The sequence below is a fragment of the Gadus macrocephalus genome, chromosome 6, assembly GCF_031168955.1.
Source record: "Gadus macrocephalus chromosome 6, ASM3116895v1".
Taxonomy (NCBI): Eukaryota; Metazoa; Chordata; class Actinopteri; order Gadiformes; family Gadidae; genus Gadus; species Gadus macrocephalus.
The window spans coordinates 26,011,550-26,036,370 of NC_082387.1; the positions used below are offsets into that span (position 1 = coordinate 26,011,550).

Below are 24,821 nucleotides of genomic sequence, written 5' to 3' on the forward strand. Positions count from 1 at the left end.
AAAGAAGGGTGTCCTTATGTCCTTGATGAAACGACATGAAATCAAGGACATAAGGACACCCTTCTTTATAAACAGTTTCATCAGTCCCAGCGAACACTCTGGACTGGCGACCTCGTGACCACGCTGTCTGGACGTCAGAGGGGCTAGAGTTAGGGTCTCTGTGTGTTTGTGTATGTCAGGGGTCACCAACCTTATCGAACCTGAGAGCTACTTCATGGGTACTGAGTCATACGAAGGGCACCCAGTTCTATACACTCTTCTGAAATAACAAATGTGCTCAGTTTGCCTTTAGTTATATATTACTATTAATGATTAATGATACTCATCTATGTGAAGACATGTTAATTAATTAAGTCATGTTAATGATTTCTCACAATAATTATCAACAATGACTTAAAAAAGGTGGGAAAGAGTTGTTCCAGAATGAGTAGTGCTGTTTTCAGAACAGGCCTGCGGGCGCCTCATGTGGTCCTTGCGGGCGCCCTGGGGCCCGCGGGCACTGTGTTGGTGACCCCTGGTGTATCTGTTAGGGTGTATGTGTGTGCGCACATGTTTGTGTGTGTGTGAGCATGTTTGTGCGTGTGTGTGTGTGCCTGTGTGAGAGGCTGTGTGTGTGTGCCTGTGTGCGAGGGTGTGTGAGGATGAGTGTGTGTGCCTGTGTGAGAGGGTGTGTGTGTGTGTGTGTGTGTGTGCCTGAGTGAGAGGGTGTGTGAGGATGAGTGTGTGTGCCTGTGTGAGAGGGTGTGTGTGTGTGTGTGTGTGTGTGCCTGAGTGAGAGGGTGTGTGAGGATGAATCTGTGTGTGTGTGTGAGGATGAAAAAAAACCTTTGATGTCCAGGCAGGGTCGTCACAGCGTCGGCAGAGGGACGATTTGTGGGGATTTGTTAGACCGTGATTAACGTGACTACAACGTTGTTTACCTAACCAACGTTGAATCAACAACCCATCATTGGTGTTATACACTAGAAGCCATGCTAATTGTGTGAGTTACCATTAAACCTCACCGGTAGTTATTAATTCTGACGTTTAAATGATATCCGGTACCCTGTACACAGAGGGGACGCCGGACATCGCCCTTCGGGGGTTGTTGGTCAGTCTTCATCACGACACAAAAAGTTGCCTTGATATAAGAATACTAAACAATACTCTGTAATATATCCATCAACTTTACAATTTCTGATGTGACACAAATATGTCGGATCGTAATGCAGTTAACCCGCCCTGTATACCGGCATAAAAAGTATAACATTCATTAATGATTTAAGAATGCGTAGGCCTGATTGTCAGATAAAGTCCAAGATGTATGAAAAGCAAGTTAAGAACACACAAGCATTCAATTTGAAACATCCACACACGCGTGAATCTAGTGATGGGTCTTTGCGACCGAATCAGTTCAAAGGAACGACTCTTTAACAAGAATTAACCGACCTGATTCCACAGTACACTTCTCTCTCATTCGTCTCTTGTTCATTGGTGGTGAGTGGTGAGGAGGGACTGAGACTAGAGCCAGCCAATCGTATGCTGTTGTCTGTTGAGTTTAGGACGCTCTCGTCGAGTTTTAGCCAATGAGAGACAGGAATCCATAGCAAGTTGTAAGGGTTGCAGCTGACTTCTCGTTCAGTCAGTCACTCGTTCTTGGCTTTTAGTCTGTAGCCCAGAGTGATTATGGCTCTGCTCAAGGTGAATATACACATTAGCCATTGTTGTGTTGTCTAAAAGTACACATAAAAATCCCGGAAAATCACATGCAAACTCTTGTCCTAATATGACGTCAATTTAACGTCAACCTTGACCTGACTAAATGTTTGGAGGTGCGTTTATTTTACCCCTACAAATGAAATACATATATTATCCACATAACCATTCAAAATGTTTCAGTGACTCACTGAGGTCATAAAAGATCCCAGGGCACTTATCCAAAGAGACGGGGCTTCCCCGGTGTCCTGGCCCAACCAGGCTCTTTCAATCCGGCCCCCTAAGGCCTAAAAAAAAAAATTGTTTGGTTCCGGTTTCCGACCGACACTGTCAATTTATGTGCGACCCAAATTATTTTATAAAAAAAAAAAATCATTTTTTTGATGCAAACTATAATTACGTTTTGGTACAGCACCTCTTCATTCTGTACAAGGATGAGCGAATTTTCTCGTTTTTAAATGAAAACAACCTACCTATCATTCGCTGCCGCTGGAAAAAATAAAATAAAAAAATAAAATAAATTCCCTACCTACCAATGACCTCAACTGACAACCAACAGGAACCAAACTTTTTTTTTTTTTAGGCCTTATCATCCTCCTGTATAATTGGCTGACTCATTAATTCTCTCACTCTCCACCTCAAGCTGGTGTGTGGTGAGTGTTGAATGCCGTGCATTACCCAAGTGGGTGCTACACACTGGTGGTGGTTAGTGAGGTCCCCCCTTCACTGTATAGCGTCTTTGAGTGTCTAGAAAAGCGCTTTATAAATTAAATAGTATAATATACAGTTGCGGTTTAGGATATGGGCTCGTCTGTCGTGATGTCGCCCAGACAGTGGTCCTGCGACCGGTTTATAAAATAAATTGTTTGTCTGCCGTTGACTTTACAATATTGGTATAATATATATTTACATATAATCTAGTGTTCTATATCTAATAATATATATATTTATTTAACATTCAACCAAATCAGAGTTGGTTGGTGTTATGATACAACATCCATGTGACCGGGGTCTTCGACCGTGGTCCTCAAAATGTTTGGTGTGCTTTAAATGCATATTGAGCGTTTTACAAGATATTAGTAAATTCCTTCAAACTATCTGGGCCTGGTAAGCCCGAGGAATACAAAGTCAGAGATGGATTTGTTTCCTTGAGTTATTTGACTGCAAAAGGATCAGCAAGTCAAATGAGCTGGACGTACACAAATCTAGAAGACCTCCACGTCTCCTCCGAGCCCTTGCTTTGGGTACGGCCTTGGGGTTGTTTCAACCCACAAAAGAAAACAATAAGCCACCATAACAATGTTAATTATGCCACTTCATACTTGAGGGTATTCTTGGACTCCCGAAGTGATTTCTGAATCAAAATCAAATGATTTAGAAACAAGAAATACATGACAACAAATGATTCAACATGAATTGTGAACTCATGGCTAGAGGCCACTGTGTGTCATCACGTGTCCACCCCAGTTGGATTGGTCCCGTGGTTTCGTTGGTTAATCGCACCACTGCTGCTGTTTGCTGTTGCATTGCTACCCAAATGAAAAAGATAACAAGTGAAGGGATTTTTCAATTTCCTGGAACACATTTCTCTGAATGAACTGGGGATTCAAACTCGAGCACCACGCTAGGCTAATATAATACTCAACACCACAAAGGCAATCGTTTTGGAACGCATGCACACTCGGACACGCACACACATAAAAACAAAAATCTGTACACACACACATACAGACACACAGTTACTTTTCTTCATCTGTTGCTCACTTTCCATCGCTCTGTCCCGATCTTTCTTTCTTTGTGTGTGTGTGTGTGTGTGTGTGTGTGTGTGTGTGTGTGTGTGTGTGTGTGTGTGTGTGTGTGTGTGTGTGTGTGTGTGTGTGTGTTAGGGTGTGTATGTGTTAGGGTTTGTTTGTGTGTGTGTGTGTGTGAGAGGGTGTGTGAGGATGAGCGAGTGTGTGTTAGGGTGTGTGAGAGGGTGCGTAAGGATGTGTGTTGGGGTGTGTGTGTGTGTGTGTGTGTGTGTGTGTGTGAGGGTCAGTGTGTGTTTGTATGTTGGGGTGTGTGTGTCTGTGTTAGGGTGTGTGTGTGAGAGGGTGTCTGAGGATGAGTCTGTGTGTATGTGTGTGTGTGTGTGTGTGTGTGTGTGTGTGTGTGTGTGTGTGTGCGCATGTGTATGTTAGAGTGTGTGTTTGAGAGTGTCTGTGCGCGTGTGTGTTAGGCTGTCTGTGTGTGTGTGGTAGTCTCTAGCCTAGTCTGTAAACCAGGCTCTGTCTCTAGGTTACATTGCAGTGGATCTCTAACTGGGTGACATCGTCATCATCACCATCATCATCATCATCATCATCATCCTCATCATCATCATCATCATCCTCATCATCATCCTCATCATCATCCATCACACTCAAATAAACCTCAGAAGTCTGGAGCCCTCGACACTCAAGACGCAGACGGCCAGAGGACTGGAGGACAGACAGCGAGAGGCAGAGAACTCGAGGACTAGAGGCAGAGGACTAGAGGCAGAGGACTAGAGGCAGAGGACTAGAGGCAGAGGACTGGAGGACTAGAGGCAGAGGACTAGAGGCAGAGGACTAGAGGCAGAGGACTAGAGGCAGAGGACTGGAGGACTAGAGGCAGAGGACTAGAGGCAGAGGACTCGAGGCAGAGGACTGGAGGACTAGAGGCAGAGGACTAGAGGCAGAGGACTCGAGGCAGAGGACTCGAGGACTAGAGGCAGAGGACTAGAGGCAGAGGACTAGAGGCAGAGGACTGGAGGCAGAGGACTAGAGGCAGAGGACTAGAGGCAGAGGACTGGAGGACTAGAGGCAGAGGACTAGAGGCAGAGGACTGGAGGACTAGAGGCAGAGGACTAGAGGCAGAGGACTAGAGGCAGAGGACTAGAGGCAGAGGACTAGAGGCAGAGGACTGGAGGACTAGAGGCAGAGGACTAGAGGCAGAGGACTAGAGGCAGAGGACCGCAGGACTCAGCCGACGGCGAGCGGCAGAAGGCGAGCGGCAGAAGGCGAGCGGCAGAAGGCGAGCGGCGGAGGGCGATGGCAGCGTTTGTTTCGGTGAGTACAGCCGGTCTAGAGCCAGCAGCCCTGAGATGCGCTGCACGTCCGTCTTCAGTCCTGTTGTTGTCCTGTCTGTGGAGGGCAGACTGACAGAGGGCTGGGCCGTCGTCGTGGTAACCATCTTCGGGCTCAAAGCCCTTTTTTGACGTCCCTGCTTTCATGCGTTTGAAATGCTTCAGTCCGAAACTTTTACATGAGGATCAGTTATTAAATTGAGCCGAAATACAGTTCAACTCATTGGATAACCTCATAACGGTTGAGCCAAAGGATTAGACCACGATGGATCGGTTTGAACCTGGTTTTGTGACCAATGATGTGAATGACACCACAACATAAATGGAGTGAGTTCATAAAAAGAGTGTGTTCTTAAATGAGTGTGTTCATAAGTGGAGTGTGTTCATAAGGGGCGTGTATCCCCATGTGTATGTTACTCAACAGGTCCGCCTAATTAGAGGAGAATGAGGTCTATGGGAGGAGGAGGCCTCTGGGAGCTGGCCTCGTTCAGGGGCCAATCAGGTCATGTGGATCTGAATTTAGCAACTCTCTGGGGCTCACGTTCGCTCTCTCACTCACTGTATCACTCTCACTTTCCTCTCACACAAATAACACACACACACACACACACACACACACACACACACACACACACACACACACACACACACACACACACACACACACACACACACACACACACACACACACACACACACACACACCTCCAAGCCTTCAGTCAAAAGACAATTTTCTAGTATGGCAACATACTAGACAATAAAGCTTTTTGAATCTTGAATCTTGAATCTCTCTCTCCCTCTCTCTCTCTCTCTGTGTCTCTCTCTCTCGCTCTCTCTCTCTCACTCTCTCTCTCCATCTCTCTCTCTCTCTCTCGCTCTCTCTCTCGCTCTCTCTCTCTCTATCTCCCCCAGCTGGTGACGTGCCAGCCCTGCACCCTGCTCCCGGCTCGTGGGCGGGTCTTCAGACCCCGTCTCGCGGCTCTCTCCCTGAACCTCGTCACCCCCGGCTCCGCCCACCGCGCTCCGCGATTGGTCCACCGATACGCCGCTCAAACCAGACGTCACACCAGATGGGCCAGGTGGGTGTGACTCATTAAACCGGTCGGGGGACACTCACAGCTGAAAGGTCCTGGATTTGATTACCAAAGTCTTTGCTGTTGACAATTTGGCACCCTACTGCTGAATATAAAGCCAGGCAGCTTTATTTCCACTTTTCATACACGAGGCAGATTCAAAGTGCTTCAAATAAAAACATTGTCATACAATAAAATGTAACACTTAAATAAAATAGATAAGTAAAACAAAACAAAGGCAAAGTAAAAAAATTGCATTGTAGAAAGTGCAATGTATTTAAGTTTTAGCAGAAAGCGAACAATAAAGTCTTCATAACCAGGAGAATGCATTATGACCCCTACTAGCGGATGTTTGGGGTATAGACGTAGTGACTGAGACCATTACGGTACCATTCAGGCCTGCTCTAAATGTACACCTGGTCCTTCCTCCCACAGCGCTCCACGACCTCAACCCCCAGAACACCGCGCTCTTCCTGGCCATAAGCCCGCAGGAAGTGTGGGTCCCGTGATCCTCACCCAGCTCAGGAAGCTCCTGACTCTGAGTCCTGCCCAGGAGCCTCGAGGGCCGCGACACAACCTGCTGTGAGGTCCAGCGCAGCCACGTCAGGACTGGGGCGCAGTACCCGCCTTGACCACCGGGGGGCAGCGCCGACCACACTCCTGACTAGACTCAGGAGGTAGCGCGGTTTGGCTGGTAACCTGAAGGTTGCTAGTTCGATCCCCTGCTCCTCCTAGTTGAGTGTCGAGGTGTCCCTGAGCGAGACACCTGACTGCTCCCAATGAGCTGGCTGCCGCCATGCGGGTGAATGTGAGGCAATATTGTAAGGCGCTTTGAGTGGCCGCTGGTTAGAAAAGCGCTGCATTAATGCAGTCAATTTACCATTTATGAGTCAAGGCTTTCCCGAAACTCTGTAGGTTTTAACACTGGCTTGATTCCAAAATTCATTATATTAGGCTACTATTCACAATTCCTGCTGAATCTCCAGATGTGTTCCTCGGTCTCACTCGCTGATACAGTTGTAATATTGCTGAAACTGCTCGACAAGACTTAATTTGCCGCCGAAATGTGATACCAAGCCGCCGTAGGCCTATAAAAAAGTTATTGGCTAGTCTGAAGGGTTTGAATGGTCGTCATCAACAGTCACCGCACCTTTGATCAAATATAAGGTCAGAGGAGAGGAAGTGTTCTGTTGATGCACAACTCATACGTAACATCAGTGTCTTCTTTTTTCTTTGACTAATGTGATGGAGCAACAGGAAATAACAAGTGTAACACAGGATTCTTCCTTTCTAAACGTTACGATATCTTCACTTTTAGATTACTTGCAAGTCGATTTTAATTGTCATTTTACATTTAAAAGAATTGTACCGCGTTAATGAATTATTAAGATGAAGTAATGAGGAGAATCGGGACTCCTGTTCTGCACCCGGGACGCGGCCGTCTGGAGGCATACACACTGCTTGTATTCTTCTGCTTATTTTAGAAATAAATCAAACCATTTGGATAATGATGAATTTATTCGGATTTCCATACAGAATCAATGATCTAAACAAAATGAACACAGAACTCAAGTTAAAATACTTCTGATGTAGCCTAGAACTAGAGGACGGAGGCTATGCTTCTAATCCATCTGGCTTGGCCACTCCCACGTGCGATGTCACTTTAAGAGGGACTTAAGAAAGTAATGATTTAATAATGACTAATCAACATCCCACTTGGTGGTAAAATACTTAATTATGCGGCGTTTGCTCCAGGCTGTTCGATGTAAGCCCGTATAAACTCTGCTGGGTCCAGAAGTCTTGAGTGATTGGCTGTTGTTGGAGAATACCCCCTGCTGAGTCCAGACACCAGACAGCGGTGCTGGAACGCAGCCTTCAAACAGCGAGTTGAGCCCGGCTTATTTATTTTAATTTCAATTCAATTTTAGGCAAACATACTCAAATGAAACCGACATTGCATTTAGGCATGTTTAGAAGTAGTTAATAAGCCACTTTGAAGACTATGGCTATACTTATACAATATAATATATTATTTTGTTTTCATTCAGGTATCAACTGTAGGCCTACCGATAGTTATCCATCGCTTCCCTGAGCACTTTATAAGAGCAGGTCTTAAGGAATGCATTAGAATTGGCTTATCAGTCCAGGTTAAGACCGCTGGACGCCACATCGTACCAACAGCTTACCACATAAACCCCTCAGAACACAGCACAATGACACACACACACGCACACACGCACACACGCACACACGCACACACGCACACACGCGCACACGCGCACACACACACACACACACACACACACACACACACACACACACACACACACACACACACACACACACACACACACACACACACACACACACACACACACAGGGCCGGCGCTGTCCGTTTCGGAGCCCTAGGCGACTCGAAATCAACTTGCGCCCTAGACAGGTCTTGCGAGCGGGGGGGGGGGGGGGGGGGGGGGGGGGGGTGCTACGCGCTACGCTGACGGTTTCGGGCCGCCCTGACGGTTTCGGGCCGCCCTGACAATTGCTCCGCGCCCCCTCGCTTCTCCGTTCGCGTCGTATATTTTAATTGATATATTTTTTAATTAAGGGCGCCACCAGAGGGCGCCCCCAACGCATTTGTCGCCCTAGGCGGTCGCCTAGCTCGCCTATGCCGATCGCCGGCCCTGCACACACACACACACACACACACACACACACACACACACACACACACACACACACACACACACACACACACACACACACACACACACGCATAAACACATGCACACACACAATCTCAAGCTTTACACGCACAATAACACATGAACAATAACACACGCATAAACACACACACACACACACACACACACACACACACACACACACACACGCACACACACACACACACACACACACACACACACACACACACACACACACACACACACACACACACACACACACACACACACGCACGCACACACACACACACACACACACACACACACACACACACACACACACACACACACACACACACACACACACACACACACACACACAATAACAAACACATACTTTCGCAATAACACACACACACACACACACACACACACACACACACACACACACACACACACACACACACACACACCCACACACACACACACACACACACACACACACACACACTGAGACACGAATACAAACACACGCACGCGCGCCACACGCACCCGGTAGATTTTGCTTGCGGTGCCCCAAAGGTTTTAGTGTAAGCTAGTCTGAAGTCATCAGTCAGACTCCGCGGGGCGCTCATCATCTTCTGAAGTATCCCACTGTTTTAATTTAGTTAATTAGTTAATGTATAGTCCATGTGAGTGTTGGGAGAATAAGAGACCCTTCAAATATAAAGTTGAGCGCCAGCCTACATTAAGGTCAATCACTCACTGTTTCCATGTGGTTACGTTACTGTATATATTTCCGACTGTTGATTTTACACACCGAACCATGAGGTGAGTGACAGAGCTGCTAGTCCCGCCCACCCACTCTTACGCCGCCGCTATTAGTGGAGAGGAAACAAGACCCCGCCCATCTGCTCTACCCGCCGCCTCTATTGGTGGAGAGACAACAGACGCCTCTGTGTGGCAGAGCGCCGCGATTCCACTCAGAGCGGGGCTTCATGAGGAGGTAGGAGCGGACCGGAGAGCTGACACGTCGAGCGGTTTCACGCTCCTTCAGGATACCGACTCCAGAGAGAGGCGTCCCGGGGTCAGCTCGGACATCAGCCCGGACACCAGCCCGGACATGGCGGAGGAGGCCTGCGAACAGATGCGCCCTCTCCTCCTCACATCTGTAAGTGTTTTCCTGGCCCTCACCGCCAACTTCCACAGTAAAACTGTCTAGAAAGACCAGAGATGGGCTGTTATGGTCCGCTCGGAGGACGCGTTTGGGAGCGAGGTGTTCCAGGTGGTGCCGGGCGTCAGTCCCGGCGGGGATCCGAGCCCTCGTCCTCCTCTTTCTGATCCCCAGACGAGTCGGGTCGCTCCTTTTGTTGTTGAGTAACCACGCGTCTGCCAGGAAGTGCGTCTCCGGTCTCATCTCTGATCACAGGATGGGGATGGGGGTGTGGGACACAATGGGCGACATGTGCTCCTCGTCCCGGGCCGGTTCGCCAGCCCAGGGACCCGGGACCACAGCCCAGGGACATGGTCTCCCCCGGCCACGGGACCCGGGACCACAGCCCCGGGTCTCTCCCAGTCCCGGTTGGGTGGACCTGGTGGGGTACGGTGGAGGACGGGGATCTTTGTCTCCAAAGTTGACTCGTGGGATCGTTTTGTGTAGATGGGTCCTTTCCTTTTAGAGATGATGCCGACCTGTTGGGCAGTTCTGTCGTGATAATGACGTTGGGATTAACTTGTAACGACCTGCCTCGTTACATCCCCAAATCAAATCAGTCAAATTGGTCAAAGTAGCTGTCTGCTCGCTTTGACTCATCTGCGTGTGTGTGTGTGTGTGTGTGTGTGTGTGTGTGTGTGTGTGTGTGTGTGTGTGTGTGTGTGCGGTTTACAACTGAATATTGCATTATCAGGAACTGTTTCTTATACTTTCTTAGTTTTAAAACGACATCCTATTGATCCAAAATGTTAATTAAAGTGTAATAAGGCGATAGTGCTGAGATGATGTTGACCATGTTGTGGAAATCGTCATGGGAACATTTGACATGGACAGGGTTAGTTTTGTATAAGGCTGATATCAGACAGGATGTCACATCTGCCCACTTCTCTATTCACTCTATTCACCACAAACCATTCTGGTCTATTTATAAACAGGTGGGGGAACCCCTTCAAGGGGGTCATTTGGTCAAATCCCGGTCATTTGGTCAAAATAACTTTCCGGAACTTTACCAACCCCTTTCCCAACCAGTCTGTTGTGATGCCCGTCTGAGCCGAAGAGTTGGCGTCAACACAGGACGCTCGTCTTCTGACAGCAGCGTTGACCCCACAACCTCCTGGCCCGAGGTTTGGTCGGGTCTGGCTCTGATTGGAGGACAGTTTGCCGGGTCTGGTTCTGATTGGATGAAAGTTGACCTGGTCTGGTTCTGATGGGATGACAGCTGACCGGGTCTGGTTCTGATGGGATGACAGCTGACCGGGTCTGGTTCTGATTGGATGAAAGTTGACCGGGTCTGGTTCTGATGGGATGACAGCTGACCGGGTCTGGTTCTGAGTGGATGACAGCTGACGGGGTCTGGTGGTCTGCGGTAGGGGCCGGTCGCCATGGGGGTCGGGTGGACTAGAGCTCTCTAACAGGATCCAGCTAAGACTCTAACGGCCTGTTGGTTTCTAGTTCTGTACAGACCTGGACCAGATCTCTAGGAAGCTCTGGTCTAGACTCATGGTCTGACTTACCATGAGTCTGACACGGTCTGACATCACACCGTACCCCGCCCCGTTCATGAGGCTGCTGTGATTGGCCCTCCCCCCTCACTTTGGCCCCCCCTCTGCGCTGCACGTGATTGGTTATGATTAGTTGTAATTCCTTCAGATTGGCCTGTGTGGAAAGAGGACCTCCATCACACACACTGGATCCTGCTGTGAGCCCCAGTGTGATGGTAGAGGCTCCACTCTGCCTCACACCTGGGGATGAAGAGGGCCCTCTGAAGAGTGATGTTATCGGTCTCAGGAAGGGCGCCCCCCTCTGGGGCCTCCGGGCCATGGCACCAGGGCCGGTGGTCCGTCAGGCACCCAGCGGCTCCGGGGTGTGCTTAACGTGGTCCCGGGTCAGGACCGAGGGCCGGTGTTCCTCACGTGGTCCGGGTCAGGGTGGTGGTCTATACGGGGCCCGGGTCCGGACCGGGGGGTGTGTTGCCATGTCCTCTGAGGGGTAGTCGTAGCGCGGCAGGGAGCGGTGAGTCATGTGTGCTCCCCCCCCCCCCCCCCCCCCCCTCTCTGCGACCGTCTGAAAGCAGATGATTCATGGATCACTTCCAAGAGCAGCCGAGTCTGGCGCTCACGAGACGGGCCCCGGGGACGGACCGCCGAGCTACTCATAGACCCGCGCGCCGGGTCCCGCCGTCTTACCACGCAGCGGGTCTCAACCTGCGGCTCGCGGGCCGGGGCGGGTCCCAGCAGGGGGACGAGGTGGGCCCTGGGAAGCCAGCGGAAAGGTTTCACTAACGTGTGCTAAAGATGCATTAGGTATTCATTCAGTTATTAGTGTGTCTGAGGACAGGAAATGGGCTCCGAAAACACTGTGTTGATGAGCGGTATACATGGAGAAGTGTTAACGATCACTTTGTTGGCATGGTAATGAATACGTATTGCTCATTTTACTGTACGGGATTGTTCCCCAGCGCACCGTGAAAAGACAGCGATTCTGAGTTTACATTCAGTTGTTAGTTAAGCAGCCTTTTTTGTTTGTTGGTTTCCGGTTTCTAATCGACAACGTTTTACTTTGTTTCATTAGTTCAAAATGGTTTTACACTATAAATATATATATTTCAGCCCATATGTTGTCTCTGAACCCTGGAAACAGAAAGCGGCCCCATTCTGTTAACTCAAACAAAGCCTTTTTAATCTTTTAAATATTTCAAACCTCTTACTCCGAAGGAAAACTGTGGATCAAACACACACTCAAATGTTTGAGTGTGTGTAAAGACCTGCTTAATTCACATTAGTCTATCTACTTACCAAGGTCCGAGCCACAACTCAAAAGATACAACAAGACTCACCGGTGTTTGAGTGTCAGTCTTGTGAATCGATTCAGGATTCGTATGTGTTGTTATGGGACTCCTTCCTCCTCGCTTCATGACCGTAACTGGATCTGAAACAAGTCATGTTTCATGCTCCGCTCTGCTCTGTGACACATTCAGATGGTCGCTGTGACAGGGCGACTCCCTGGGTGTGAGGTGTGAACCAGAGAGGAGAACCCAGCTTTCCAGTGCTCTCCGGTTTCTCTGAGCCATATTGCCGGTCTGCCCCAAACAGACCTCTCCAGAGGACAATGACTAGATCAGCGGGGTTAAGGCCGGACACCTCCTCCTGCTGCTTGTCCTCCGAATCCTGGTCCCTGACATGGAACCCAAAGCCAGGCAAGAGTCCACAGTTGTTGGGGCGTTGGTGATGCCAGACTATCTTCAGGGAGGACCTGGTGGTCTCTGCACTTTGTGTGTGTCTGTGTGTCTGTCTGTCTGTCTGTCTGTCTGTCTGTCTGTCTGTCTGTCTGTCTGTCTGTCTGTCTGTCTGTCTGTCTGTCTGTCTGTCTGTCTGTCTGTCTGTGATGTAATTGAGTCATCATGAGATGACTGAACTGACTTTCACCAAAGTCATTTACTTTGATTCTCATTTTTAGTGGCATAGCGCCAGCACTAAACCTCAGTAGCTAGCATAGCGCCAGCAATAAACCTCAGTAGCTAGCATAGCGCCGCCAGCACTAAACCTCAGTAGTTAGCATAGCGCCAGCACTAAACCTCAGTAGCTGGCATAGCGCCAGCACTAAACCTCAGTAGCTAGCATTGCGCCAGCACTAAACCTCAGGAGCTAGCATAGCGCCAGTACTAAACCTCAGTAGCTAGCATAGCGCCATCAGTAGCTAGCCTGCTGCCGGCAGTTACTGTGAGCCTGGGAATGCCTTCTAGAAATGTTAACGTGATTAGCGCGCTAGCCTGGGTAAACCTGGGCTGAATGGGCTGTGATGCTGTCTGAGGGAAGGCTGTGACGCCCGTCTGCTAGGTGTGTGCGTGTAGGAAGCCACCCAACGCCGTTGCTATTATGCTACTTCAACGGTATGTAAATCTCTGCTAGCTTAGCGGCCGGCTATGGGCTAGGTGAGCGCAGGAACACAGAGAAGCTAATCTGTCTGACTTCACACACCGGCCGCATTCCAATAGAATCCCCTCCCCTGGGCACCACAGCCCTGCGGTTCCTGACCCTGTTCAAACTTTGAACTGGCATTAATTACACACAGGCGGATTGAATGGTTTGTCGTGGTTTGTGACGGTGAACCCTATGTTTGGAGTGGTTCTGACAGAGCTCTGTGTTGCGGAGGGAGGATACCGTTTTCAGACTACGGAGATAGCCGTTGAGCTCTCTCTTCAGCAGCAGCAGTGTGAACGAGCAGGAGATGGATTCCTTGAATGAGCTGAACCCACACAGGAGCCGGTTCACTGCTGGACAGGATCTCTTTAACGACATAACTACTTTAGCGCTAGCCCGACAAGCTTAATGTCAGCTCAATGTTAGTTTAGTGATACCTCACTAATGGTGGCCGTCTTTGGCCTTTTCTACAGCCATAAATACCTTCTCTTGTGGGGACTTTGGCAAGATGTCAGGATGTTTGGACCGTGGGACAAAGTGAGTTGTCCCACTCTCTCTTATTTATGAGCAAAGCGCACGCTTTAAGATCAACATGAAACAGCACTTAAGCTGCTGGTCGTAGTAAACATTTGTCCGGATGAATCTTAACTGTCTGCTGACCTGCTGTTGGTATTTAAATAAGCAGCGTCTCAGAGTAAATATACTGGGCAGCCTCTATGTAAATCATTTGGTTGTTAGCTGTTGCTCCCTCTATGGTCGCAACAGGAAGGAGTCTGTGTCATGTTCTCCCTCTCAGACTTCCTGTCTATCTGTCTGTCTGCCTGTCTGTCATAATCTGTCTGTCTGTCATGATCTCTCTCTCTCACTGACCTGATCTGTCTGTGTGTCTGTCTATCTATAAACCCTTTCACACATTCAGACATTCATCCTACCTCCTCCTTAATGACCTGTCTCTGTACTGTCTAACCCCTACCTGCTCCTTAATGACCTGTCTCTGTACTGTCTAACCCCTACCTGCTCCTTAATGACCTGTCTGTGAACTGTCTAACCCCTACCTGCTCCTTAATGACCTGTCTCTGTACTGTCTAACCCCTACCTGCTCCTTAATGACCTGTCTGTGAACTGTCTAACCCCTACCTACTCCTTAATGACCTGTCTCTGTACTGTCTAACCCCTACCTGCTCCTTAATGACCTGTCTCTGTACTGTCTAACCCCTACCTGCTCCTTAATGACCTGTGTCTGTACTGTCTAACCCCTACCTGCTCCTTAATGACCTGTCTGTGAACTGTCTAACCCCTACCTGCTCCTTAATGACCTGTCTGTGAACTGTCTAACCCCTACCTGCTCCTTAATGACCTGTCTGTGAACCGTCTAACCCCTAACTTATCCTTAATGACCCGTCTGTGAACTGTCTAACCCCTACCTACTCCTTAATGACCTGCCTCTGTACTGTCTAACCCCTACCTACTCCTTAATGACATGTCTCTGTACTGTCTAACCCCTACCTGCTCCTTAATGACCTGTCTCTGTACTGTCTAACCCCTACCTGCTCCTTAATGACCTATCTCTGTACTGTCCCCCTACCTGCTCCTTAATGACCTGTCTCTGTACTGTCTAACCCCTACCTGCTCCTTAATGACCTGTCTCTGTACTGTCTAACCCCTACCTGCTCCTTATGGACCTGTCTCTATACTGTCTAACCCCTACCTGCTCCTTAATGACCGGTCTCTGTACTGTCTAACCCCTACCTGCTCCTTAATGACCTGTCTCTGTACTGTCTAACCCCTACCTGCTCCTTAATGACCTGTCTCTGTACTGTCTAACCCCTACCTGCTCCTTAATGACCTGTCTCTGTACTGTCTAACCCCTACCTGCTCCTTAATGACCTGTCTCTGTACTGTCTAACCCCTACCTGCTCCTTAATGACCTGTCTCTGTACTGTCTAACCCCTACCTGCTCCTTAATGACCTGTCTCTGTACTGTCTAACCCCTACCTGCTCCTTAATGACCTGTCTCTATACTGTCTAACCCCTACCTACTATGCACCATCTACAGCTTATGGAAAGCCTTCAGTGAGTTTCGGATTGTTTCCCTAACAGTCAGAGAGCTCTCACTCTGGAACCGGAGAATGAAACAGAACTGTGGATGCTACGGAATGAATGGATGGATGGATGGATGGATGAAAGAATGGATGAATGGATGAATGCCTATTTTTACTATTCAAATGGCCGGGATTCCGATGAAATGGTAAAAGGGGAAGTGAGATAGAGGAAGTGTAACGACTCCCAGCTGATAGATTCTACTAGCTGTAGCTTCCCCGTCAGCTTCCCCCCCCCCACCTGCTCCTTCATGTGTCATCACCGTGGAGCTGTGAGCTCTGGTCCATGGAGCCCAGTCTGCACTGCCACCGTGAGGGACCTCTCCTCCTCCTCATCTCTCTCCCCGGGCAGGATGTCTCCCCACGTCTCCTCGACAACGCTCCCGCATCACGCCACAACAGAGTGCCTTCTGGGTAGCGCCTTGGCTCCTAGCTCAGGGCCGGGCCAGATGGGACTCCCAGTCCATCCCATAATATCCCAGTTACATATAGACAATTTAGACGCTTTTATCCAGAGTGAGGGAATTAGAGCAGGTAGGGTTAGACATTACAGAGACCATTAAGGAGTGGGTAGGGGTTAGACAGTACAGAGACAGGTCATTAAGGAGCAGGTAGGGGTTAGACAGTACCCAGGTCAGTGAGGAGCAGGGAGGGGTTAGACAGTACAGAGACAGGTCATTAAGGAGCAGGTAGGGGTTAGACAGTACAGAGACAGGTCATTAAGGAGCAGGTAGGGGTTAGACAGTACAGAGACAGGTCATTAAGGAGCAGGTAGGGGTTAGACAGTACAGAGACAGGTCACTAAGGAGTGGGTAGGGGTTAGACAGTACAGAGACAGGTCATTAAGGAGCAGGTAGGGGTTAGACAGTACAGAGACAGGTCATTAAGGAGCGGGTAGGGGTTAGACAGTACAGAGACAGGTCATTAAGGAGCAGGTAGGGGTTAGACATTACAGAGACAGGTCATTAAGGAGCAGGTAGGGGTTAGACAGTACAGAGACAGGTCGTTAAGGAGCAGGTAGGGGTTAGACAGTACAGAGACAGGTCATTAAGGAGCAGGTAGGGGTTAGACAGTACAGAGACAGGTCGTTAAGGAGCAGGTAGGGGTTAGACAGTACAGAGACAGGTCATTAAGGAGCAGGTAGGGGTTAGACAGTACAGAGACCATTAAGGAGCAGGTGGGGGTTAGACAGTACAGAGACAGGTCATTAAGGAGCAGGTAGGGGTTAGACAGTACAGAGACAGGTCATTAAGGAGCAGGTAGGGGTTGGACAGAACAGAGACAGGTCAATAAGGAGTAGGTAGGGGTTAGACAGTACAGAGACAGGTCATTAAGGAGTAGGTAGGGGTTAGACAGTACAGAGATAGGTCATTAAGGAGCAGGTAGGGGTTAGACAGTTCACAGACAGGTCATTAAGGAGCAGTTATGGGTTAGACAGTACCGAGACAGGTCATTAAGGAGTAGGTAGGGGTTAGACAGTACAGTGACAGGTCATTAAGGAGCAGGTAGAGGTTAGACAGTACAGAGACAGGTCATTAAGGAGCAGGTAGGGGTTAGACAGTACAGAGACAGGTCCATAAGGAGCAGGTAGGGGTTAGACAGTACAGAGACAGGTCATTAAGGAGCAGGTAGGGGTTAGACAGTACAGAAACAGGTCATTAAGGAGCAGGTAGGGGTTAGACAGTACAGAGACAGGTCATTAAGGAGCAGGTAGGGGTTGGACAGAACAGAGACAGGTCACTAAGGAGTAGGTAGGGGTTAGACAGTACGGAGACAGGTCATTAAGGAGCAGGTAGGGGTTAGACGGTACAGAGACAGGTCATTAAGGAGCAGGTAGGGGTTAGACAGTTCACAGACAGGTCATTAAGGAGGAGTTAAGGGTTAGACAGTACCGAGACAGGTCATTAAGGAGTAGGTAGGGGTTAGACAGTACAGTGACAGGTCATTAAGGAGCAGGTAGAGGTTAGACAGTACAGAGACAGGTCATTAAGGAGCAGGTAGGGGTTAGACAGTACAGAGACAGGTCTATAAGGAGCAGGTATGGGTTAGACAGTACCGAGACAGGTCATTAAGGAGCAGGTAGGGGTTAGACAGTACAGAGACAGGTCATTAAGGAGCAGGTAGGGGTTAGACAGTACAGAGACAGGTCATTAAGGAGCAGGTAGGGGTTAGACAGTACAGAGACAGGTCATTAAGGAGCAGGTAGGGGTTAGACAGTGCAGAGACAGGTCATTAAGGAGCAGGTAGGGGTTAGACAGTACAGAGACAGGTCTATAAGGAGCAGGTAGGGGTTAGACAGTACAGAGACAGGTCATTAAGGAGCAGGTAGGGGTTAGACAGTACAGAGACAGGTCATTAAGGAGCAGGCAGGGGTTAGACAGTACAGAGACAGGTCATTAAGGAGCAGGTAGGGGTTAGACAGTACAGAGACAGGTCATTAAGGAGCAGGTAGGGGTTAGACAGTACAGAGACAGGTCATTAAGGAGCAGGTAGGGGTTAGACAGTACAGAGACAGGTCATTAAGGAGCAGGCAGGGGTTAGACAGTACAGAGACAGGTCATTAAGGAGCAGGTAGGGGTTAGACAGTACAGAGACAGGTCATTAAGGAGCAGGCAGGGGTTAGACAGTACAGAGACAGGTCATTAAGGAGCAGGTAGGGGATAGGACCTTTCATCTGGGAGTAAACACGCTAACCTCTGTCCTGGCCTATTAGTCAAATGTGTGGCGCTGTTCAAACTGTCTCGCTTTCAGGCAGTTCAAGTTTCCCTTGATCAGCCAGTATTGTGTGAACGTTTGGTCAACAACCAGCCGTTCCTGTCACTTCCTGTGTGCTCCTACCACTTCCTGTGTTAGGGTGGGTGTGTTTGGTTTGGGCGGGGCTTCTATGTTTGTTGAGGCAGCGTGTTGGAGCCCAACAGGGTGACTGACCGGTCGGGCGCCGGTGGGGTTTAACAAGGTTTGCCCTGCTGTCTCTATAACTGCAGTACGGTAACCGGACGCTGGTCCATGTCGTTTCTGTGTGTGTCTCTGTCGGGGTATCTATTGTGGACTTTAATGCCCCAACCCGAAGCCTTACGTATTCGCAGTTAATCGTTCGGTTTTTTCCTTGTGTGTGTGTGTGTGTGTGTGTGTGTGTGTGTGTGTGTGTGTGTGTGTGTGTGTGTGTGTGTGTGTGTGTGTGTGTGTGTGTGTGTGTGTGTGTGTGTGTGTGTGTGTGTGTGTGTGTGTGTGTGTGTGTGTGTGTGTGTGTGCAGGGGAACGATGAGGAGGCGGTGGTGGACCTGGGGAAGACCAGCTCCACGCTTCACACCAACTTCGAGAAGGAGGAGCTGGAGAGTAAGTCAGTCAGTCAGTCAGTCAGTCAGTTACGCCTCGTGCCCACTACCTCTGTCCGTTGACTGATCCCCATTGACTTTGATGGGGACGGACGCGCAATGCATTGTGGATCCGTGCGCTCCGTCAAAAAGTTGAAAAATGTTCAACCTTTTCGGCGGCGACGGATCCGTCATCCAATCAGATCACGTATGCAAATTTAAGCACTGTGACGCGACTCGGGCTCTGACGACCCTGGAAACCACCCCCATCCGTCAGCCACGCCTTCTGAGTCCTTTGACTGACGGTGCAGTGGGCACGAGGCGTCAGACAGTCAGTCAGTCAGTCAGTCCTTCAGTCAGTCCTTCAGTCAGTCCTTCAGTCAGTCCTTCAGTCAGTCCTTCAGTCAGCCAGTCAGTCAGTCGGTCACTCAGTCACTCACTCACATTCACTCACACCCACACGTGCGTGCCGGTGATCTTGAGTGTGAGACGCCCTCAGGTCAGCCTGGACCTCCCCCTGAGTCTCTACTTCTCCTCCTGCTCTTCAGAGAAGGATTGGTGCTTAGTGTGAGATCCACTCACCTAACTAACCTAGTGGTACTGAACCAGTACTGACCCTGACTCAGTACTGACTCAGTGGTACTGACTCAGTACTGACTCAGTACTGACTCAGTACTGACCCAGCGGTACTGACTCAGTGGTACTGACTCAGTGGTACTGACTCAGTACTAACCCAGTATATATTGACCCAGTGGTACTAACCCAATGGTACTGACTCTGTACTGACCCTGACTCAGTACTGACCCAGCAGTACTGACTCAGTGGTACTGACTCAGTGGTACTGACTCAGTACTAACCCAGTATATATTGACCCAGTGGTACTAACCCAATGGTACTGACTCTGTACTGACCCTGACTCAGTACTGACCCAGCAGTACTGACTCAGTGGTACTGACTCAGTGGTACTGACTCAGTACTAACCCAGTATATATTGACCCAGTGGTACTAACCCAATGGTACTGACTCTGTACTGACCCTGACTCAGTACTGACCCAGCGGTACTGACTCAGTACTGACTCAGATGTACTGACTCCTCAGGTCACAGGGCCGTCTATGTGGGCGTGCACGTGCCCATGGGTCGGCAGAGCAGGAGGAGACACCGTCACCGCGGCAACAAGCATCACAGGAAGAGACGAGAGCGCAGCTCCGACCACGAGGACGGCCGGGAGTCACCGAGCAACGGTAGGACCGGACCCCCATCTAGACCCCACCTAGACCCCCAACCGGACCCCCATCTAGACCCCCATCTAGACCCCCACCTAGACCCCCACCCAGACCCCCATCTAGAACCCCAACCAGGTCCCCAACCAGGTCCCCATCTAGACCCCCATCTAGACCCCCATCTAGACCCCCACCTAGACCCCCACCCAGACCCCCATCTAGACCCCCAACCAGACCCCCATCTAGACCCCCAACCAGGTCCCCATCTAGACCCCCAACCAGGTCCCCATCTAGACCCCCAACCAGGTCCCCATCTAGACCCCCTCCCAGACCCCCAACCAGGTCCCCAACCAGACCCCCAACCAGACCCCCAACCAGGTCCCCATCTAGAACCCCACCTAGACCCCCAACCAGACCCCCATCTAGAACTCCACCTAGACCCCCATCCAGGTCCCCATCTAGACCCCCACCCAGACCCCCAACCAGGTCCCCAACCAGACCCCCAACCAGGTCCCCATCTAGAACCCCACCTAGACCCCCAACCAGGTCCCCATCTAGAACCCCACCTAGACCCCCAACCAGGTCCCCATCTAGAACCCCACCTAGACCCCCAACCAGGTCCCCATCTAGACCCCCAACTACAATAGGAATAGACCCCCAATGACGGAGTACATCTAGAGGACCATGTGGTTCAGTGGCCTGCAGTGCATCCTAACGCTGACCTCTGGTCCTGACCTCTGACCTCTGACCTCTGACCCTGACCTCCGGCCCTGCCCCCAGACACGCCGTCCCAGAGGGTGCAGTTCATCCTGGGGATGGACGACGATGACGAGGAGCACGTCCCCCACGACCTGTTCACCGAGCTGGACGAGCTGGCCTTCAGGGACGGCCAGGGCCAGGAGTGGAAGGAGACCGCCAGGTGAGCACCAGGCCGCCCTGACTCACAAGAAGTCCATTTGTCAGAAGAAGAGAAACCATTAATGTATCTCTGTCAGTACAGTAAGGATGTTGATGGAACCAAGCACTGACGATGACTAGGCGAACCCGTTCCCCGTATACAACAGAGATAACTAGGATAAGACGCTGCACCATGCTAAGCACTGTTCTTAACTGCATTGGTTGTTGGTGTGTTGGGGTGTCAGCTGATGGGTGACATCAGGTGTATTGATTGACTGTTTCTTGTATTGATTGATTGTTCGGTTATTGATTGATTGTTCCTTTATTGGTTGGTTGTTGTAGTGTTGGGGTGTCAGCTGATGGGTGACATCAGGTGCATTGATTGACTGTTTGTTTATTGATTGACTGTTCGTTGATTGATTGACTGTTCGTTGATTGATTGACAATTTGTGTATTGGTTGACAGTTCTTTTATTGGTTGGTTGACTGTTCGTTTATTGATTGACTGTTTGTTTACTGGTTGACTGTTCGTTTATTTATTGATTGTTCATTTATTGATTGACTGTTTGTTTATTGGTTGACTGTTTGTTTATTTATTGATTGTTTGTTTGATTGACTGTTCGTTGATTGATTGACTGTTTATTGATTGGTTGTTCTTTTTGTTGATTGACTGACTGTTTGTTTATTGATTGACTGTTCGTTTATCGTTGGCTTTTCGTTTATTGATTCACTGTTCGTTTATTGGTTAACTGTTCATTTATTGGTTGACTGTTTGTTTATTGGTTGACTGATTGTTTATTTATTGATTGTTTGTTTATTTATTGATTGTTTGTTTTTTGATTGACTGTTCGTTTATTGATTGACTGTTCCTTAATTGGTTGACTGTTTTTTTACTGGTTGACTGTTTGTTTATTGATTGACTGTTTGTTTATTGATTGTTCGCTGATTGGTTGCTGGCTGCAGGTGGCTGAAGTTCGAGGAGGACGTTGAGGACGGGGGCGAGCGCTGGAGTAAGCCCTACGTGGCGACGCTGTCGCTGCACAGCCTGTTCGAGCTGCGCTCCTGCATCACCAACGGCACCGTGCTGCTGGACATGAGGGCCGGCACGCTGGAGGAGATCGCAGGTCCGTGGGCAGCGCGTCGTTAGCACTCTGGAGCTGGACTGGACCGGAACCCAGTGTTCTGAGGGCCAACCGGTCCTCCAGTCTTAACTCGGACTCTTGGGCCTCCGCCTTTGGACCTTACACACATGGTGGCTGACGTGACCTCGACCTTACAGACATGGTGGCTGGCGTGACGTGACCTCACAGACATGGTGGCTGACATGACCTCGACCTTACAGTCATGGCGGCTGACGTGACCTCACAGAGCGTGGTGGCTGACCTGTGTGTGTGTGTGTCTCTACAGACATGGTGATTGACAGCCATGCTAGCGTCGGGGCAGCTGGAGGCAGGGGTGGAGGACAAGGTGAAGGAGGCCATGTTGAGGCGCCACCACCACCAGAACGAGAAGAAGCTGAGCAACCGCATTCCCCCTCGTGCGCTCCTTCGCCGACATCGGCAAGAGGCAGTCAGACCCCCACCTGCTGGAGCGCAATGGTGAGAGAGAGAGAGAGAGAGAGAGAGAGAGAGAGAGAGAGAGAGAGAGAGAGAGAGAGAGAGAGAGAGAGAGAGAGAGAGAGAGAGAGAGAGAGAGAGAGACGAGAGAGAGAGAGGAGAGGAGAGAGAGTGGGGGGGGGGAGGGGGAGAGAGAGAGAGAGAGAGAGAGAGAGAGAGAGAGAGAGAGAGAGAGAGAGGGAGGGGGAGAGAGAGAGGGAGGGAGGGAGGGGGAGAGAGAGAGAGAGAGAGAGGAGAGAGAGAGAGAGAGGAGAGAGAGAGAGAGAGAGAGAGAAGAGAGAGAGAGAGAGAGAGAGAGAGAGGGTTGGGATTGATGTTGGGGTTTTGTGTTTGTCCCAGCTCTGTTCTGCAGGAGAGTTGTGTGACCCTGTGATAACATCGAATGAACACACACACACACACACACACACACACACACACACACACACACACACACACACACACACACACACACACACACATAACACACACACATCTCAGTGTTTTAGGGAAACTGAGCTGAATCGGTGTGTTTGCTTCCTGTTTCCTGTGAGTGTACAGGAAGCTGTGCAACCCCGCGGGGTGATGTGATAGCATTCAATAAACCCTCATTAATAAACACCTCCTTCCAGTCCGCACCTCGAACCCCAGCGACCCCGGGCCTCCTCCTCCCTGCTCCTCAATCCTCCTCCTCAACCCTCCTCTCTTCTCTCCCTTCCCCCATCCCGACTCTGGTCTCCCCCCGTTCTCCCCCCCACTGTGTCCTCCTCCCCCTGTGTCCCCCTCCCCCATTCTCCTCCTCCCACCTCCTTTAGGAACAGGTCTGCTGGCGTCGCCCCAGTCGGCCCCGGGAACCTGGACCAAAGCAAGTCCTGGAGGGCCGCGGTACCCCCAGGAGGAGGAGGAGGGAGCAGGAGAACAGCACTGTGGACTTCAGCAAGGTATCGCCCCCCCTCCTCCCCTTCTTCAGATATAGTCTACAGAAGTACATGCTGATCAGCCCGTGCCCCTCTCTTGGATTAAATAATCGTGTATCGACACAACTAAACCCCTCCACTCACTCATAACCCCTTCACTCACCCTTAATCCCTCCCACTCACCCTGAACCCTCCCACTCACCTAACCCCTCACACTCACCCTGTTACCCCTCCCACTCACCCTGAACTCCCTCCCACTCCCCTGAAACCCTCCCACTCACCCTGAACCCCTCCCACTCACCCTGAACTCCTCCCACTCACCCTGAACCCCTCCCACTCACCCTGAACCCCTCCCACCTACCTGAACTCCCTCCCACTCACCCTTAACCCTCCCACTCACCCTGAACTCCTCCCACACACCCTGAAGCCCTCCCACTCACCCTAACCCCTCCCACCACCTTAACCCCTCCTACTTACCAGTAACCCCTCCCACCAAGCCATCCAAGCTCAGTTGTTGTCACTCAGTTGCACAGACCGTAAGAGGACCGAACTGCTAGTCTTTATTCAAAGGAGAGGTTTCAATCGTACACATCGCGACTTTAAGATAATTAGTAATGAAAAACAACTTTTCTCGAGTCCACTGCGGACGTGGGCGACGTGTCGACAACGCTCTTCGATGCGGGGAGGACCTGAGGGTAGTTAGTTGAATCCCTCTCAGGGCCTCAGCGGCCTTCCCTCTGTTCTGTCTTCTGCCCTGGTTGATCCGCGGCGGCTCTGTGTCTCCGGCAGGACTGTCACTGTAGTTGTGGTTCCTGGGCGAGGCCTATCGTAAGTCCCGCCCCCCTGTCCGTCACTGGCTGTGGACCAATCGGTGTCCTCCGTGTTGTGACAGTGTTGCAGTGTCTCTGGCCGTGTGTCTCCGATCAACTGAAGTGTGTGGAGTCTAGTGTTGTTGTTGTTGTTGTTGTTGTTGTTGTTGTCGGTGTTGTTGTGATGACCCCTGGTACGAGATGGCTTCATCATGGGCCTACTACTGACGGAGGAGGAGGGGGAGACTGTTGTGTCTGTTGTCTGTGAACATCCAGCATGAATCCTGTCCTGTGGTGTCCCTG

The 24,821-nt window shown here is 50.2% G+C and overlaps 1 protein-coding gene across 1 annotated transcript in view; it reads left to right on the top strand.

Moving 5' to 3' along the window:
* Window positions 1-9,483: 9,483 nt before the first annotated feature.
* The window catches only part of LOC132460178 (sodium bicarbonate cotransporter 3-like), a 33,155-nt gene continuing 17,817 nt past the window's right edge, over window positions 9,484-24,821 (top strand). The window contains 11 exon segments of the mRNA XM_060055241.1: window positions 9,484-9,705; window positions 19,021-19,102; window positions 20,179-20,322; window positions 21,082-21,220; window positions 22,161-22,321; window positions 22,605-22,621; window positions 22,623-22,727; window positions 22,729-22,795; window positions 23,614-23,634; window positions 23,637-23,702; window positions 23,705-23,733. Coding sequence (XP_059911224.1) covers window positions 9,658-9,705; window positions 19,021-19,102; window positions 20,179-20,322; window positions 21,082-21,220; window positions 22,161-22,321; window positions 22,605-22,621; window positions 22,623-22,727; window positions 22,729-22,795; window positions 23,614-23,634; window positions 23,637-23,702; window positions 23,705-23,733 — 879 coding nt within the window. The 5' untranslated portion in view covers window positions 9,484-9,657.